At 55.0% G+C, this 17,824-nt stretch overlaps 1 protein-coding gene across 2 annotated transcripts in view; it reads right to left on the bottom strand.

The window, feature by feature from the left end:
• Positions 1 to 3,413: 3,413 nt before the first annotated feature.
• The window catches only part of UBE2F (ubiquitin conjugating enzyme E2 F (putative)), a 56,983-nt gene continuing 42,572 nt past the window's right edge, over positions 3,414 to 17,824 (bottom strand). The window contains exons 6-10 of one of the 2 annotated variants that reach the window (XM_039228528.1): positions 16,945 to 17,015; positions 13,234 to 13,291; positions 10,695 to 10,727; positions 7,650 to 7,712; positions 3,414 to 4,087 (exon numbers count right to left, since the gene is read on the bottom strand). In XM_039228528.1, the coding sequence (XP_039084459.1) occupies positions 4,037 to 4,087; positions 7,650 to 7,712; positions 10,695 to 10,727; positions 13,234 to 13,291; positions 16,945 to 17,015 (276 nt within the window). In that variant the 3' untranslated portion in view covers positions 3,414 to 4,036. The remainder of the gene's footprint in view (positions 4,088 to 7,649; positions 7,713 to 10,694; positions 10,728 to 13,233; positions 13,292 to 16,944; positions 17,016 to 17,824) is intronic. The other variant, XR_005527759.1, reaches the window with a different exon arrangement.

A 17,824-nucleotide genomic window follows, 5' to 3' on the forward strand; every position in this document is an offset into this window, starting at 1 on the left:
TCAATGAGGTCGGACACTGAGGTGACAAAAACCCAACACCAAAAACTGCAACACAGGTGAGTCAGCTGTACGAGGCTGGAGACGGAGCCGGAAGCACACAGGCATCAGAGGAGGGAGAGAGCTGCTGACGGGGGGGGGGGGGGGGGGGGAGCGGGGAGCTGCTGCCCCGCAAGGTGCCGTGCCATCCACAGCTGGTCTTTCCTGACCACTGGCCCCTGGCAAGGATTCACCCCATTCTGTGGAGCTGGGGTGCCGTCCCATCTCTCCTGCACCAGGGTCCCTTGAGCGGGCATGGTTTCTTCCACCAGGCCCGTGTACCAAAGAACTCCGGCTCAGTGAACTTGGCAATGGAAATGAATGAGCCCTAAGATGATTTTTTTTAAAAAAAGAATATAATTCAACTCTTTACACAGCTTAACATGAATAAATAGACATTCTTAACAAGGCAAGGTCCCCAAATGCCTTCATCACTGGCCTTTTTGAAGAACTTCTTTCAAACCACATTTCTTTCACTCGACCGATTTTGGTAACCCGTGGAAACCCGGGCATGAGTGGGGACCTCGATGGGCAACACGGACCCCTCTGAATCAGTCCCTCCAAGCTGTTGACTTGCTTGAGGCAGGGCTTTAGGAGGAAGGAAAGGGGAGAGACAGGTGCTCTCGTTTTCCAAGTTCTTTGGCAAAGTTAAAATACATTATTTTGCTAAGACTATCTATATATTAGCATTTTACTGGGCATTTTGATGAATAATGAACTCGTGGCAAACCTGACTTTCCAAGGTAAAAACACTTTTTAAGTGAAAGTGGAAGCAATGCCGGGATAGGCTGTACTGGCAGAGAGAGGTCGTTACAGACTGCAGTTGGCAGTTCAGTTTTACAATTGGTTGGGATTTTACGTTAATAGTCTGGTTGTTTTGATCATCCACTCGGGGGAAAAGTCTGATGGAATAGGAATTGGTGATTTTCTTCACAGGGGTTCTTTAAAGAATGGGGGTGGGGGTGGGGGTTACAGCAACCCCAGTAACAGGGGGACGCGTCCTCTGGGAGCACCACCGCCTCGCAGTTGAAGTCTGCCCCCTGGGATCTCTGTGCTGCGCGCCAGAGCCCAGCCCGATCTCTCTTCCTGCTGCCGAAAGAGGAAGGCACGCTGGCTGGGCCACCCGGGGGCCCGAGGCTCTGCTGAGACTGGCCCGGCTCCAGCTGAATCACGGGGATGGCGGGCTAAGGGCAGTGGAAAATCTGCCTGGACATCTTGAAACATTTAAACTAGCAAACACTAAGGTGCCATGTTCCTTTTAAAGACTATGCAAACTACCTTAGTTACTGCAGAGTCGGAACCAGCTTTACAAAGCTCGCACGTGAAATTTCTGGACTGCAGACTTCTCTAGCAGGTGTACATGCTGGCAGAAACCATCCGCAGCCCTCTAAGGCTTTCGGTGGATAAAGCAGAGAAAACAGGGTGTCTTGTTAACTTCACCATAACCCCAGACCCTGCTCCCTGGACCAGCGCAGATACACTGGATGTGAAGAACACCAGAGTGACACCCTCGCCCTGGCTCCTTACAAAGACTGAGGAGCGAGGGGACTTGTAGGTGGGGTGTTTGAGGGACGGTGAGGGATGGGAGCCTTTCCCTTCTGATGGGTCTACTCAGGAGCTCTTTCCTTGTGAGTGTGCTTGGAAAACGTGCTGACACCCAAATTCTAGCGCTCAGAGTCAGGGGACCCAAGCAGACATCAGAGAAGCCCGGGACCCCACGTCCCCAGGGCCTGCCCCATGACATCTGGCCCCAGGGCTGTCTCAGGAAACCCTCCCCCGTCAGATCGGAAATCACCAACTATCCTCGGCCTGATGGAGCACATGGACTGGAGTCAGAAATGTTACTCTGACCCAAGTGTGGAGGGGACTCCCAGAAACCAAAAGGCCTGCAAGTCAGGGTTCTGCGGCCACCAAAAGAAGCCACGGGCACCAGCGGCCACGTTCCTAGTGCAGGACTGGCTCGCCACCGCAATGGGCTGGGCTGGGTGCGCACCTTACCAAGATGGGGGAAGGGAGGCCTCTGAGGGATTCCCTCCAGACAGACAGGGATGACCCTGTCACGTGGAAAGGCCATTTCTGAGGAATTGATTGATCTCTGGTAAGCAAAGTATTTTTCTACTGTGCAAATATTTCAAGGTCACAATTAGCAGCTGTTATCTTCCCGTCTTGTCCAGAAGGCGCTCTTTTACCTACGACGTGCAGATATCCATGGGCACCGGCGTCATTTCTTCCACCTCTGTCTGCACCACCAGCCGTGCAGCCTGGGAGCAGCTCTGAGTGCCGTGAGACGTGTCATGACTCAGGTCTTGGGTTGCCCGGGCACGGAATCACGTGGCCTGGGTCACAGGGGCAGAACTCAGGCATGTGGGCAGACAGACCAGCTGCTGATCTGCCCCGGGTCCTGGTGACCAGGTCCCTGTGACGCTGGGCAGAGCTCCAACTACGTGTGTCAGCTACAGCGCCTCCTCCAGGCTCCAGGAGGGAGGACTCCTGCTGTCTTCCTCACAGGCCCGGATGAGGGCCTCCACGATGCCACCGCGATCCAGCCCCACTCTTCCTGCTCCGTGCACCAGGGTGGCCAGCTAGTCAGGACCCCCTCACTCTGAAAGGCACAATTCCCGACCACGAACGGGAAGCGTGGCCTACGTTCCCTCCCTGCCGATCTCCAGGACGCACTGATCTCGGAATCAGAGACTGCATTATTAGGAAAACAACCAGCCGGGTAGGTGGCAGAGGGGGATCCAGAGGCCAGAGGCGGCCGTCCGTTACACTTGGGCGTGCCAGGCTGGCAGCAAGTGAAAACCATGCTAACGTTTATTTTGCACTTGATCTCACTGCTCCAGATGTCTAAACGCTGGGGTAAACCCGCCTGCCTCCTTAGTGCTCTGAAGTACAGACCGCGTCTGGCCATATGCGGCTGCGGCCTCCCGGCATCCAAGGCCCTAGGAGGCTCCCCGCAGGTGGCCCGGAACCACAGCCAACTCGGAGGGCCACAGGCACGGTCCCAGTGACATCAGACACCGGTGGGCCGATTCCCTCAGGACACGGGAGTCTGGCTCCCTGGCACTGGCGACTGGCTCACAACCACAAGAGCCCCGCGGAAGCACCAAGCCCCTGCCTGGTCTGGGCCCCAGCCAGTCTCCTCTGGGCACCGGGTGAGAGAGGGCTCCCTGCCTTTTGTTTCCAATCGCCCAGATCCAACTTCAAAAGGCTCCAAAAACTTCCTCGCCCCATCTGGACCCAAAAGAGCTGATTTTTAAAGCCAAATTCTTGTTTCATTTGTACAGAAGGAATAATGTGTCTTTCAGGTTTTCTTTGTATTTCTCCCCCAACATCTATCTTCCTGTCTGCTCTATACAATGAAAATACAAACTAAATGAGGATAGAAAAAAATAATTAAAGCATTAAATTGTACAAATTACAAATCTGTTCCAAAATATACTTACATTAAATAAAATACGCATTTCAGTAAGAGGTCTACAGTGAATGACTACGCATTCTGGGAGGTTCAGGACACCTAGGCGGGACTGACATGGCGGGAGGGAGCGGAGAGGATCTGCATTCAATCACAGTGTGTAGCGGGGGCTGCTGACCGCACGGCCGAGAGCTACACTGAGCACGTCATGAGCATCACTCGTGCGGGGAGGGGCTCTGGGAAGAGGGGGAGAAGCAAGCGCTAGCCTCAGTTCTGAGTTCATGACAACGTGTCAGGAATCTCATCCCAGCCTGTACAGTACAGTTTCCAAAAAGTAAACATGTGAAGGCAAGCAGACAACTCTTCAGAACCCCAGACACATTTTCCTGCTGTATTTATGTGGGACTCTCCATCTACAATGGGCAGTCGTGAAGAGGTTCTTCCTCGGGACAGCATGGTCACAGGATGCGGACGAACCCGGGGGTCCGAGGGAGCGTGAGGGCTGGGGAGGAGGCTCCCTTCCGGCTGCGGTTGGGGACAAGCCTACAACACACAGTCCACAGCCCCCCCCGTCTCCTCCTCCTATCATCTGGCATAACGCTTAATGTAGTCTTCCACTTTACTCCGGAAGTCCTCCTGTGGAGCGGGCGGGAGGGATCAGGGAGAGAAGGAACAAGGGGGAGCGAGTTAGCGAGGGAAGCGACACTTCCAGAACGTGTGGGACCCCCCACCCCCCGCCCAAGCCAAGGAGCCGCTGAGAGCTCTGGAGAGCGCCAGAAGAACTTGGCCTCCACCTGCCCCCAATCGGAGGCCCGAGGAGCTGAGTGCTGCTCCCCTGCCATTCCAGGTGCCCGTTGTGTGCGGCACACCGTGCCAGGAGGGCTGGGAGCGGGGACACACACGCAGAATCTGAGTGGAAGGGAGCCTGAGGCCCTTCATTTTGCAGATGGGGAGAGGGCGGCCCACAGTGTGGGCAAGGTGACAGTGCAGGTCAGGACAGGGCTCTTGACCGCAACGGGGGAGGAGTCAGCTGCTGCTCTCCCGAAGACCCGTGTCCAGATCTGTCCCTCTAGAATGATCCCCGCACACTTTGCTGCCGATTTAAAATATGCCCACTATTCTTGGTGCAAGTGTGGGCCACCATCCAAGTGACTACTGGGCCCAGAAGAGGTGGGCTTGCTGCAGAGCCCCCTCCCTGGGCATCAAGCAGAAGCTGACACGTCTGGAGACAAGGGGCAGCGTGGCCCTCAGCACCTCCAGGCCAGCGCGGGCAGGAAAGCAGCCCAGGCACGTCCCGCAGGCCTGCTGATGTTGGCACCCGAGGTCCCGGCCTTGCAGGACTGGGCGAGAGGCCCTGGGGCTACGCGCCCACCTCAGAACACATGTGTTTGGTGTCAGGACGCTGTGACCTGACAGAACTCGCACAACACAGCTGCGGGGGCCACACTGCTGCAGTCCAGTCACACGGCCCCTGGCGCGGGGGGAGCACAGCGGAGCCCCTGGTGGGCGCTGTGAGGACTGCACCCTCCTGTGGCTGGTCCTGGCCGGAGCAGGGCCTCCTCCAGAGCGCCACCTAGAAAGGGCAGGGCACCGAGCTGGCCTGCTGTCCCCACGCTCCATTCACAGTGACCCTTTCAAGGTTGGGCGAGTTCCTGGTTTTGAGCATCAGGAAGTGGTTTGGGGCCTGAAGTCGGGAGCTCTGACTGTCCTCCCGGCGGCCCTGACCTGGCCATTCCCACAGTACCTGGAAGCCGGCAGTACCGTCAGCGCCTAAGCTGAGCCACAGCTCGCGGGATGTGAAGACCCCACAGGCACCCCCACCCTGTCCTGCCCTCAAGACCAAAGCTGCCTCTGCTCAGTCTGACCCCGTGCTCTCCCCTCCCCAAGGAGGCCGGGGCCCATGGCCTCCAAGAGGCCCTCGGGCATCCCACCTCCTCCCCTGCCTGAGGGTCCCCAGAGCAAGGCCTGTGTGCCTGGGTTCACATCTTGGGCTCTGCCCCTTCCTGGCAAGTCTCTAACCTACTTGGTGGCTCTACTTCCTCGGCAGCACATCAGGGATAACAGGAGTCCCTCCCTTGTGGAAATATCAGGAGAATAAATGCGCCCTGAGAAGAGTGTGGGACAGAGGCTGGAAAGGCCACGTCAGGTTGCTGCCGGTATCACGTCTCTGCTGTCCTGAACCCTGCTCCAGTCTCGCTGGCCTCTGTATTCTTCACTGAGCACCCCACATACACTCCTGCCTCAGGGCCTTTGCACAGTCAATACTCCAGAATACTCTTGCCCGATATCCATTTGGTTCACGTCAGATTTCTACTCCTATCCTATCAGAAAGGCCTCTGAGCAGCCTACACACAACGGGAACACATTGCTGCCTCCGCCCACAGGCTATGCTTGCTTATCTATGCTCCGCCTCTGCCCACTAGCTCGTCCCTCCAGGGGGACAGTGACTGTCAATGGATCCTGAGCGTTAGCACCTCGCCTGGCACTGAAGTGGCCACCATCTGCCATCCTGACTCAGCAGGACGTGGGAGGCGCTGGCGCACTTCCCAGAATCCATGTGGAGGCATCACTGTTTGGAGGGCTTCAGGTCCATCTCACTGGGGCTAACGGCTTACAGGTGCAAGGCTTCCCCTTATTTCATACAAAGGACCGAGAACCACCTCCGAAGAGAAATAAACGGACAGACAATTCTTAACGGGGCTTTCTCCACGTAGCCCTGTGAGTGTTCCCATTAGCGGCGCTTTCTTTCCCTGGCAAGGCTTACATGACACAGTGCTAAGCGGGGAAGCCCTCGTCAGGGACAAGGACAGTGGAGTGATGACGTGAACGGGGCCCAGGAGCACACCCGCGAGGGCTCGTCAGTGCAGCGGACAAACCAAGGCTTTGCCAGGCAGCACACGCCCGCGCAGGTAGCGTGGGGCAGGGGAGCCGTGAGAGCAGCCGGGGGCCGCCCCTGCCCGGGGCCCGCGCACCGAAGGCCTCCTCTGCTCCCAGCCTCCTCTGCCGGACTGGCAGTCTGTCGCTCCCTCTCTGGCCCCTGCTGTGCCCGTCACAGGGTCTCATGAGCCTGTGTCAGGGCCTGTGCTGGGGGCGCAGCTCTGGCGGGCGCTCCTGCCCCCTCTTGGGGCCCTGCCGGGGCAGTAGCTTGCTTTGCCCCTTTGCTCGAGGCTGCAGGAGCCACCACACGCTCTGGCACCCCTCCCCCGCCCCCCACAGGTCGTACATACACGGAAGCAGCCGTTCTTAAGTGCAGCATTTAGTGCCAGGTTGAAGGCATTTAGGACTTCGTGTGTTCACACCAGGGGTTGGTAACAGCACTGGGTGGCTAACTTCTGGGGTGGGAGGATTCACCAGGGAATCTGGTTCAGAAAATGAAACTCGAGGGTCTACGACCCAACCAAGTAACCCCTGTAGTTCTGTCTGCCGGGCCTCACTGGCTACTTGGCTCGGCCCCAAGTGGTGCCAAACGGCCCCTAACAACCCCGTCCCAGTCACGGGGCCGTCTCCCCGATCCCGCTGCTACACTCCGTTCAAGTACTTTTAGGGAGTGTGTACAAGGCAAATTTATTGTATTAGTGTTATAGTTGGAGTTAAAAAACATGGGAAAAACCTAAGTGCCCAGAACGAAATGGTTGAAAAAAGCAGAACTGAAGAATTGAAGATTAAGAGTAATAAACAGGGTCCCGTTACGTTGGAGCAAAACCAGACACGTGAGTGTGCGAGCGTAAGTGCAACAGAAGGACGGGGGGGGGGGGGGAGGGGGGGGGGGGGGGGGGGGGGGGGGGGGGGGGGGGGAGATGGTGAATGCTGGATCCCCACACTGTTAATAAGNGTCCCGTTACGTTGGAGCAAAACCAGACACGTGAGTGTGCGAGCGTAAGTGCAACAGAAGGACGGGGGGGGGGGGGGGGGGGGGGGGGGGAGATGGTGAATGCTGGATCCCCACACTGTTAATAAGTAAAAGTACCAGTTGCCTGTTTTAAATCCCACGGATTGAATTCTACTAGGAAATCACATCTAATAAAAACACTTCTGTCTGACCTTGGGTCATATACTTTACAGAGATTACTCACATTTATCCTGTTACTTATCGCTTTAAGTTGCAGGCCTGAACCTACCATTCTCAGCTTCGTATTTATCTGATCAGGAAGTCATCTCTTTACTGAACCATCAGCCCAGAGCGCTGTCGCCAGCTTACCTTGTCCCGCAAATGATGTTCTGCAGCTTCAATATTCAGCGGATCATCAAAATTCAAAAGATCCTTAAAAAGAGAAAAACTCAAAGTTAACAATGGAAAGAATCTGTTTTTCTGCTATTACACATCTCCAGTTTACGAACCAGGAAACAGAAATCTAGTCAGCATGGAGAGCATCCAGAGAGTGGAGAAATTCCACTACAGGCCACGGGTCTTGTGACAGAAGCAGCTGAATGTGTGGCGTCTTCAGCATGGTGGTGAAGGGCTGGAAGACTGCGGATGTTTACACACAACCGTCCGACGCTTGGTGAAAATGGAGGGTGGGGACATTAAGTTCTACCGCTACTTTTGATAAAGAACCCCTCATTAGAGTTTCCAAATAAAAATCCCACTGTTTTCTTCAAAAATTCATTTCTCCCTTTACTTTGTGATGCACGTCTCAGTCTGTGTGAGTCTGTGGTTTCCACGCTGTCCTAACTGGATCCTCTCTGTATCCGTTACCCACCCCCACAGCACGGCACTCACACCCAGCAGGAGTGGCACGGGGTGCCCGAGTGAGCACAACACAGTGCCAGGAGGCCCGTCCCCCTAGACCTTTCTGCCTTAGAAAATCCTGGGGGGCTCCGTCAGTGCAGCATGCGACTCTTGACTTTGGGTTCTGAGCTCGAGCCCCAAGTGGGTGTAGGGATTACTTAAAAAAACAAAATCATAAAAAAGAAAGAAAACTCTGGAATGGCTACTCCCCTCTCCTCACGGATTTCAAATCAGAGGCTGTGCCTTATCTTTATATCCCCTACACCTCGTCTTAAAAACCAAGGTAGTGAGATTTGTTCTTAGAAGTCATTGCTTTCCAGAGCCATCAATGGCCACTGTAAAGACACCTGTACTTCTCTTCAGGAGAAATGTTACATTTGGAGATTGTATTTCTGATTTGGTAATAAACATAGAGTATGACCAATATGTTACAAATACTGCAAAAAACCACATAGGTCGCTATGCTCTCTATGATTAACTGTAAAGTCCCAGACACTGGCACAAATATAAAGCACACACGTGAGATACCTAACGCTTATAAAGACCACCAGGCAAAAAATTCTCTATCTTCCTTACCACGTATCTGACCTAAAATGAATATATTGGCTTAGTCAGCAACTTTGGTTGGCTCTTCAGAATTTGGAAAGTTTGGAGCACTGGAGTGGGGGGTGAGGAGGACTGCTCTGGATTAAGAACCAAATCAAAGAAACGGCAGCAACCAGCGGGGGGGATTTTATCTCATGGGGCGGCCTTTGTGGCCCTGGAAGTAAACCATACACAGCAATGGAAAAGCCAAACCAGAATCACAGGCAAACGACGGAGGCTCGGTGCCCTCGAGTGCTACCTTCCCAGGGGTTCAGGGGAGGCCTGAAGCCAGGGCTGCTGAGTTTGTGGCTTGCGCTGCAGGTGTGACCTGGGACACCGAATGCCAAGGCAAAGGGAGGCAGGAGTTCGAGGGCTACTTTTGAGGCCCCACTGCTTTTCATTTTGCTGAAGGTGTGAGCAAAAATACCCCAATTCCGGATGCTACACTGTGCACCTGACCGTGGTGCTGAAGCTGCCCCTCCAATGCCCGCCGTCCTGTGGGCTGACCAGGACGGGCCCGTTCTCGTGGACGGTCGCTGAGTTTAAAAGTAGCAAAGCTTTGGGGCACCAGGGTGGCTTAGTTCAGCGTCCGACTTTCGCTCAGGTCATGATCTCGTGGTTCGTGGGTTCGAGCCCCACGTCGGGCTCTGTGCTGACTGCCAGCTCAGAGCCTGGAGCCTGTTTCAGTCTGTGACTCCCTCTCTCTCTGACCCTCCCCTGCTCATGCTGTCTCTCTCTCTCTCCTAGAAATAAATAAAACATTAAAAAAAAATTAAAAAAAAAAAGTAGCAAAGCTTTTTATTGCCCCCCCTCAGAGACAGATCCCTGAAACTTTTTTTTTTTTTAAAGCCTATTTTTTAAATGTTTTATTTATTTCTGAGAGAGAGAGAGAAAGAGGCAGCATTGAGCCGGGGAGGGTCAGAGAGAGAGGGAGTTACAGAATCCGAAGCAGCTCCAGGCTCTGAGCTGGCTGTCAGCACAGAGCCCGAAGCGGGGCTCGAACCCACGAACTGTGAGATCATGACCTGAGCTGAAGTCAGATGCTTAATCGACTGAGCCACACAGGCACCCCCCTGAAACTTATTTCTTAAAAAAAAATTTTTTAAATGTTTATGTATTTTAGAGAGAGAGAGAGAGAGAGAGAGAAGGAGGGAGAGAGAGGGGCAGAGCTCAAGCAAGGGAGGGGCAGAGAGAGAGAGAAACACAGAATCTGAAGCAGGCTCCAGGCTTCCAGCTGTCGGCACAGAGAATGAGGCAGGGCTCAAACTCGTGAACTGCAAGATCATGACCTGAGCAAGTTGGACGCTTAACTGACTGAGCCACCGGGTGCCCCTGAAGCTTATTTCTTTTAAAGCTCTTTTAAGATCAAAATGTAAAAACTCAAAGGAATATTACATTAAACAGTTCACATATGCACTTTTAGCCTCTCTCCATACCTCCTGCCCGCCCTCCAGACCCTGGCTGTGACATGCTGTTTTCTGAGGATAGTAAACTTGGGCAGCTTGTCACTGAGGAGAGAATGACTCTATGATCTGGGCTTGTGAAAAGTCTAGAAGTCGGGCGACCACATGCTCCTTCACCCAAACCAGGAAACGTGGGAGGGAGCGGGGCTGCCAGTGCGGGCACATGCAGAGCGGGGCCGGGCCGGACGCCCCTGGAGGAAGCAGAGGGCTGCGAACGGCCCGGCCCCAGAGGGCAGAGGCAGCTGCTCCGACAGGGGTCCCAACTCCCCTTTCCCCGTGTGCTACCCCGACACTCCCTCAGGTCCCGTGTCACTGTTCCTCTTGTAAGAACAGGACAGAAACGAGGGGTTCAGCGTGTTGTACAGGGCGCTGTATTTAATTCCCCCTGTGTGATCCTTAATGTGAGGTTTAAAACCAAGAGGCAGAGGAATCAAGAAAAACTTGGGATTCTCATCAATGTACTTACAGTAAACAAAGAGTTTAATCCCCAAACAACATCCTGGAATGAGAAAGAAAAAAACAAGTTTCAGGCTCTCGTGTGCTTAAGTCTTTCAAACCCATGACAGAGACATGTGGATTGCACTGTGTCAGATTTATCTTGAGCAAGCTCTGTTTCCCCATGACAGAAACTTAAAAAAAAAAAAAAAAAGAAAGCAACTTCCCTTCAGTGTGACGACAGGCTCTGGGAACGCGGAGGTGAGCAGACATGGGCAGGAAGTATAGAATCAAGGATGACGTAAAGTGCCCCCAGGTGAGGCCCGGCCCAAGACGGGTGTCTGCTCAGGAGACTCTCACCCGTGTCTCCTCTTCCTCACCACCCTCTCATACAATCCAGACTTCGGCAGAGTCGTCTTTACAATAAAATCTGTCGTTTCTCCATCTGCGGCCTCTTGGGGACCCCAGATAAGCTAATTACCCATGGTCCATGGGCCTCCTAACAATTGGCTCTAATTATTTTGGAAATCAAGGAAGATTAATATTTCGTAACATTCAAAGATCAGAAATTTTCATTAAAATAGAACGGACAACCACTGTCCTGTCTGGAGTGACCGGCCTTCTGTCACTCAACCAGACTCCCTTTCAGCCTTCCTCCCCATTGGCCCTAGCCTTGTCTTTCTTAGGCTGATTCTCAGCCCCACTCGATACTCATATGCTAATTGGCAATTCTGGTTGCCCCCTCTGCTTTCTCTCAGCTGCCCACCCATGTCCTTTTGAGGGGGTCGGGCCTGGGCTGGAGCTGGGTCTGGTAGAGAGGTCGGACAGTCTGTGTCGGGGGAGCTTCCACAGAAGTGTCCCCACAAAGGACCCAGCAGGCAGGAGGGGGAGGGGGCCTGCTGGGTAGCGGGATGACAGGAGGGAGCGCTTTCCAGGTAGGGGAGCCGTTTTGGAAGCTCAGCCCCAGTGGGCAGGACATGCATGTACAGGGTGTCGTGACACAGGGAAGGCTGCCCCTGGCGGTAGAGACCACGTGTTGGGAGGGCCCACGGTCAGGCCTGTGGGGGTGTGCGCTGCCCTCCGACCTCTGACTCTGGGCCAGGGGCCCAGACTCCTTCCCTGTGTCCCTCCCCGAAGTGCCTACTTGGTGATACTGCCTACACATCTGAGCTCCCCTCAGAACTAGACAGGGCCACACACAGAACTAGCCAGGGTCCCAAGGCTGGTACAGTAACCCATGGGCCACTGTGGCCCACGCACACCTCGCTGGGCCTCAGTGTCCTCCGCTGAGAGCAGGGGGTGGGGGTGAGGACGGTCTCTAAGAGGTAAACCAGTAAGCAGGCATATAACCAGTAAGCAGGTCAGTCTAATCACAGCAGCTCTTTCCAAAGGCAGGGCCTAGAGAGTTCACATGTGAAGGATGGCGGGGAGAGAGCCTGGCACGCGTGTGCAGGGCAGGGCCCAGGCCTGCCCAGTTCAGCTCAGGCTCAGCCTTGTGACCCAAGGGATGACATACAGTGCAGCATCTCCGTTACCAGCCACGCTTATTTTTTGTGCGTTTGGCACAGACTTCCACTTACAAGTGGTTTTAGTTAGGACAGCTTTTGTAGGCCATGCGTGACTGAGCCAAAGTTAACACGTGTGGGAAAACACTGCTCTTGAGACAGAGGAAGAGAAGGGGAGGGAGGACAGGGAGGAAGACGGCAGCGTGCAACGTGCCCGCCGGTCTCAGAGCTTCCCAAACACGCTGATCTGACGCCCGCAGCCCTTTCAGGTCGAACTGGTGTAACTGTCAGCCTCAGAGTAGGAACACGGACACTAAGGAAATGGGCCCAGTCCAGGCGACTGCACCTTTGTGCCGAGCCCCGGGCTGAGGAACCCAGCTCAAAGGCAAGGGATCCGGCTGCGTGGACTGTTTCGTATCCCACCAGAAACGATGGCCGCCGTCAGGCTCACTATGAAGTGAACACAGCCGGTAGTTCTGACGGCTTCTGATGAAAAGGTCAGGCAACGTGACAGGAGAGTAGGTGTCCTATGGATGCCACAGCAGAAAAGCCTTGAGGTGAAGCCACAGCCGGTAGCCTCGGGGGGTGCCCGTAACGTGCACCCCCAAGACCAACTCAAGCCTACAGAGAAGCAATGGGGGCCACTTCTTTGGTGCTGGTGGCTCCCCATTCTCTTCCCTCAGGGCAAATCTGTCCCTGTAACCTGGAACAGACAGAGGCCCCATCCGCCCTCTCCCCTCCCCCTCCCCCCAGCCCATCTGCTCTGCTTGCCTCTGAGAGTGGGGGACCACACAAGACTGGGACAGAGAAAGAGAAGAACAGTAAATGACCCGAGGCACAAATGGTAAAGGGGAGAGGGGAGCGCAGAAAACGTGAACCCCCCACTGCCCCAGAGAGAACCGGGGGCAGAGGAACCGGCAGGGGCAGGTGTGGGCCAAGCAGCCCCAGGTGGGCAGGGGGTGAGGAGGGCGTAGGCTGTGCCCGGCCACTCGTGTGGACAGGACAGCAAGGAGACTGGCTCCCAGAGGGAGATGCCTCCAGGCGGTCAAGGGCACTGCACTCTACCTTTAATGTCCTTGTGGGAGCCCAGCCGGTGCCGTCGATCGAATGTTCTCTCAGTAAACTGAAACACAGGAAGGCGTGGTGGTCAGCAAGGGCAGCCTCTAGTCGCGTGAGCTGCAGGCATGCTGTGACACTGCCGCCAAGCCCTCCCCGTGCCCCGTGTCCCCTGTGGCCTCGCAGCCTCCGTCACACTGCCGAAGGCCTTCTCTATCTCCGAGGCCCGACACCCACAAGTCTAACTCCTGTGCGTCTTTACCACCTGTCTACACAGGAGCTAATCCCAGACACACACACAGGCTGTAAGCAGGGAGAAAGCACGCTCTAAATAACGCACCATGAGCACCTGCCAACCTAGCGTCCAGGGCCTCCTAAGCGTGTGCAGCACGACCCTGACCTCACTTAATGCCTCAGCGACCTATGAGGGGGGCACAGCCATCTCCCCGACTGACAGAGGGAAGGAAGCCCGGCACGCAGCAGCAATGTGCCCAGGACATGGGTCTGGGGAACGAGCGGCTCACCGCACCCAGGCAGCCTGCCGGGAGCTGCGGGTTCACACTGGCGCCCGCTCCTAGCACACATATTAATACCCTGTTTGTTTTTCTCTTTAAAAAGCTCAAAAGGGAAAAATGAAGGATAAAGGTGGATTAACCCAAAACTCTGGATGGTCCCCAGCGGGGGGTGGGAGGATTGTGTTCAGAGAAGGTGCACAGGGCCCTGGAGGTACCATGAGGTGCTATTTCTCCAGCTGGACCTCAGGGTCCTTTTCATCACGGTTCCATCAGCTGTAAACGCCGTTCTATACTCTCACATAAGTGATTATTCCATACTCTGGAAAACCCACAATGTATTGCCAAGCTCCTTCCAGGGGAAAACTTAGATCGGCACTGCTGAGTTGTGTGCACGGCACTGATGCTCTGCCCTGCACCTAACATTCCCTAAGCTCACACGTCACTATCAGGCTGTCTGGGTCGTAACTGTTACTATGAAGAGAATCTTTGAATCGGAACATGTTCAAGCTCACATAAATCAACTACCATCAGGAGAAAATATAAATATGCATAAATCTTAATTGCCCCGAGATCTCAGTTAGAATAAACAAAACCTTAAATTGACTGCTACCACTTACTTTGAGCCTTAAAAAGAAAACAAAGAAAAACCAGATGTCTCGGCCCTGCAGAGGCCTGTGCCCGCTGACCCGACATCTTTACAAATCTGAGCAACTTTGGAAACCATCTGCCAGCTCCTAGTGTTTATACGATCCGGCGACAGATTTCTTCACTGAGGCAGGAAGAAAATCATTCCCAGTTGCCCCTACCCTCTTTCATGGACCTGGTCACAGCCTGAGGCACATACCTGTTTACCCGTTTCCCGCCTGTCTCCCCTCCGGCCGGCAAGCCCCATAAAGCAGAGTCCCAGCAGGAGCTGACGGGTGGAGGGACGGAAGAAGCCGGCCGAACTGGCGGACCAGGCGGGATCCTCTGAGGTCCCCTGTCAGCAGCACAGCCAGAGCCGAGGCTTTGAACCCGGAGGCCAGGTGCGCCCAGCAAGGGCGTGGGCAGGGGTGGGCCTGGGAGGGCCTCTACTCAGGCAGGCGGCAGTCCTGCAGGAGCTCAGGTGACAGGCCGTCAGAGAGGGCACCGGGCAAGAGAGCGGAGGCTGCCTCAGGGACCACACTGAAGCGTGGACCCCAGGAGCAAAAGTCTCAAGTGGAACTGTCAGAATCCAAGCCTAGGGCCCTCTAATCCCACCTCTCACCCCTGACCCTGAGCCGGGAGCAGGGCAGGGCCCCACAGAGAAGGAAGGACCCCTGTGTACCAGACAAGCCCCCCCCAGAGCACCAGGTGCCGGTCAGTGGTGCGGAGCGAGGGATCCCCGCAGCCGCTGCCCAGCAGTCACTAGGGACCAGGAAGGGCTGGGCCAGGCTGGTCTTCCTCTTCATTCAGGAGATGCCACAAGTCAGCTGTGGACTAAGCCACTGGTGGACACGGTCTAGCTTTTCACAAACAATGACGAGGTCTTTGCACTTAAACCTGGTAGCTTATTTCCCGCAAATAATCCCTACAAGTGCAGCTGACAAGTCCGAGAGCAAATGTAAGTCAAACGGAGACCTTACAGCTGAAGGACTGACCAAAGGTACGCAGGTACTCCTGCCCTCCCGGGACAGGAAAGCCTCTCGCTGCCTCTCTCACACATCCCACCAGGTACCTGCTTTCGCACCCGACAGGCTGAGGAGTGGTGAGTGGTATCCCATTGTTTCCATGGGCCTCGCTGGTTACCACGGAGACTGAACACCCCTCAAAGTCTTCCCACCCACCCACCTGTGATTCTCCCATGAGTCACTGCTAGTAGCAGGTGCCCGTGCCCATCTCCCTCACACTGGGCGGTAAAGACCATTTACATACAAAAGATGTAACCCAGCTGACCTCTCCCCTCTCACTTTTGTGTTCTGTATTTTTAATCTGAATGAGGCCAAGTCTATCAATGATCTTCCTTTAAGGTTTCTGGAGCCTGTTGCTGGCTGCTACCTGCTGAGCTCTCCTGATCTTTGCTAGAACGTGATTTCTCAGAAGACAGCAAAAGTGATGAGAGGAATTCCCACTCTGGCCTTAATGGCTACTGAGGAAGGGAAGAGACAGGGAAGTGCAGTGTGCGAGCATCTGTGAAGGCCTCGGGGGACAAGGCTGGAGCGGGTGCCATTTATACCTGAGCCTGAAGAAGTCAGATTTTAGAAGTGCTGATCCTCAAAGGACAGATCTGAAAAAGGTAGCCTCTTGTAAAACGCATTTTTAACTATAACGAGCTGACCGGGAGCTGGTGCTGACTGCTGGGGAGAGGGGCCCAGCTCTGGCCTGTGAGCAGACAGCATGTGGCTCCCCTCACAGGCAGCGCCCGATGCTCCCAGAGAAGGGCGGCCTGACTTAGTCACAGGAGGAAAGAAGAGGAAGTGCTAATGCCTCCTCTGCAGGCTGCGACTGGTGGGCACAGAACCTGCCCAAGTCACACCGTGCTGTCGTGAGGCAGGTGGGCACCGGAGCCCCTACATCACTGCCTAGCTGGAGGAAGTGACAAGACACACAAAGACGCCGCCACCCAAGTGCTAAATTTACTTAAGAACAAATCACACACCTCCTCCAGTGCTCTACATGAGCCTTAAGAAGCAGGGGATTGTGGGCCCCAGATCGGACCCCACTGGAAGGGAGGGGTACGCAGGTCACAAGCAACATGAAGCTCTGGCAAAGTCATCCTGCGCATGCACATCCAGACTATTTTAGTAGAGAGGGCATCTTTTGACATCTACATTCCCCACCTCCCCGCACCCAACTTTATTAGCCATGGTTTCCTTCTTAGCTGCAATCTGCCACGTGGAGGGACTGCAGCCTCTCGCTACCTCAGAAGGGAAAAGGGCAAAGAGCCCAGAGGGAGCACCCGGCCAGATGACAGGCTGCACCAGGAGCAGCAGTGGTCTCAGTCACCAGAGGGCCCACTCAGTCACCAGAGTGGGGCGGGAGGCGGAGGCAGGCTGGGTGTGGGAGACCCTCTAGCCCCCACCCAAAGCCCTGAGGGCCGTTTCCCAGACGTCCCTCCTCTCAGCCCAGCCTCAAAATCTTCTCTCAGCAGAGACAGAGATAGCGTGTTGGAAAAGCCCCGTGCTCACACAGAGTGCTCACACACACAGAGGACACACACAGAGGACGGGAAAGAAGAGAAACCCACCTTAGACATATGTCGCCTGTCTCTGTGATGTTGGGGTGCCAGATCCTGGTCAGGCATTTCACTTTGGGAGGCTGCAACAGAGAGAAAGAGGACACAGGTTCTCCAAATCATGCCTGCAGCCACAAACCGCAGCCAGCCCGTTCCACTGCTGACGTGGCCGGCCAGTGTTCAATTCTGGGCACCGCCCATGTCACCTGCAGGGGAGCGTCTTCACGCTGCCTCCAGGCGTGCTGGTCTCCCGGACAAAGCCTCCTACAAGTCCCAGGGCCGCGGTGCCCCGTGACCCACCCTGCGGGGCTGTGGAGGCGCCCGCGCTGTGCCCCAGGCCCATTCAAACCGAGGGCCCGCAGCTTCCTGTGTGCCGAGCTGCGGCTGCTAGTCGCTGCTCCTTCCGGGGGCAGCTGGGCCCCTGTGCAGGGGCTTCTGAAGATGCCACTGCATGGACACTGGCCCACACCCAAGTCTTAGTCTGCTTTATGCTTCCAGGAGGGAGCGAGAACGAAAATGAGTATGTGGGAATGAGGCACAAAGACATCGCTTATGAGGAGGCATGTGTACGTAAAGCTCTTCTTTTAAAGTGACTGACTCTAATAAGAGCAATCTACTTGTTTAAGAAAAAAAGGCAATAAAAACAATGGGCAAGATCTCTCGCTGTCTTTCCTTCTGTTATGTATGACAATCCCACCCAGAAATATTCTCCATTACCGTCTGACATACATCCTGAGCCTCTCTTCTAGGTGAGGTGCATTCCTGCACATTCATGGTCTTTGGAGGCCCGGGGGCGGGCACTCTCTACTTTTTCACATGCATTTCTGTCACCATGTAAGATGGCTTTGGGCTTCCACGCCCGCCACGGCCTTTCACTGGCCAGTTCCCATCA

This window comes from Hyaena hyaena, unplaced genomic scaffold (genome assembly GCF_003009895.1).
Source record: "Hyaena hyaena isolate Hyena2069 unplaced genomic scaffold, ASM300989v1 scaffold_31, whole genome shotgun sequence".
In the NCBI taxonomy this organism is placed as follows: Eukaryota; Metazoa; Chordata; class Mammalia; order Carnivora; family Hyaenidae; genus Hyaena; species Hyaena hyaena.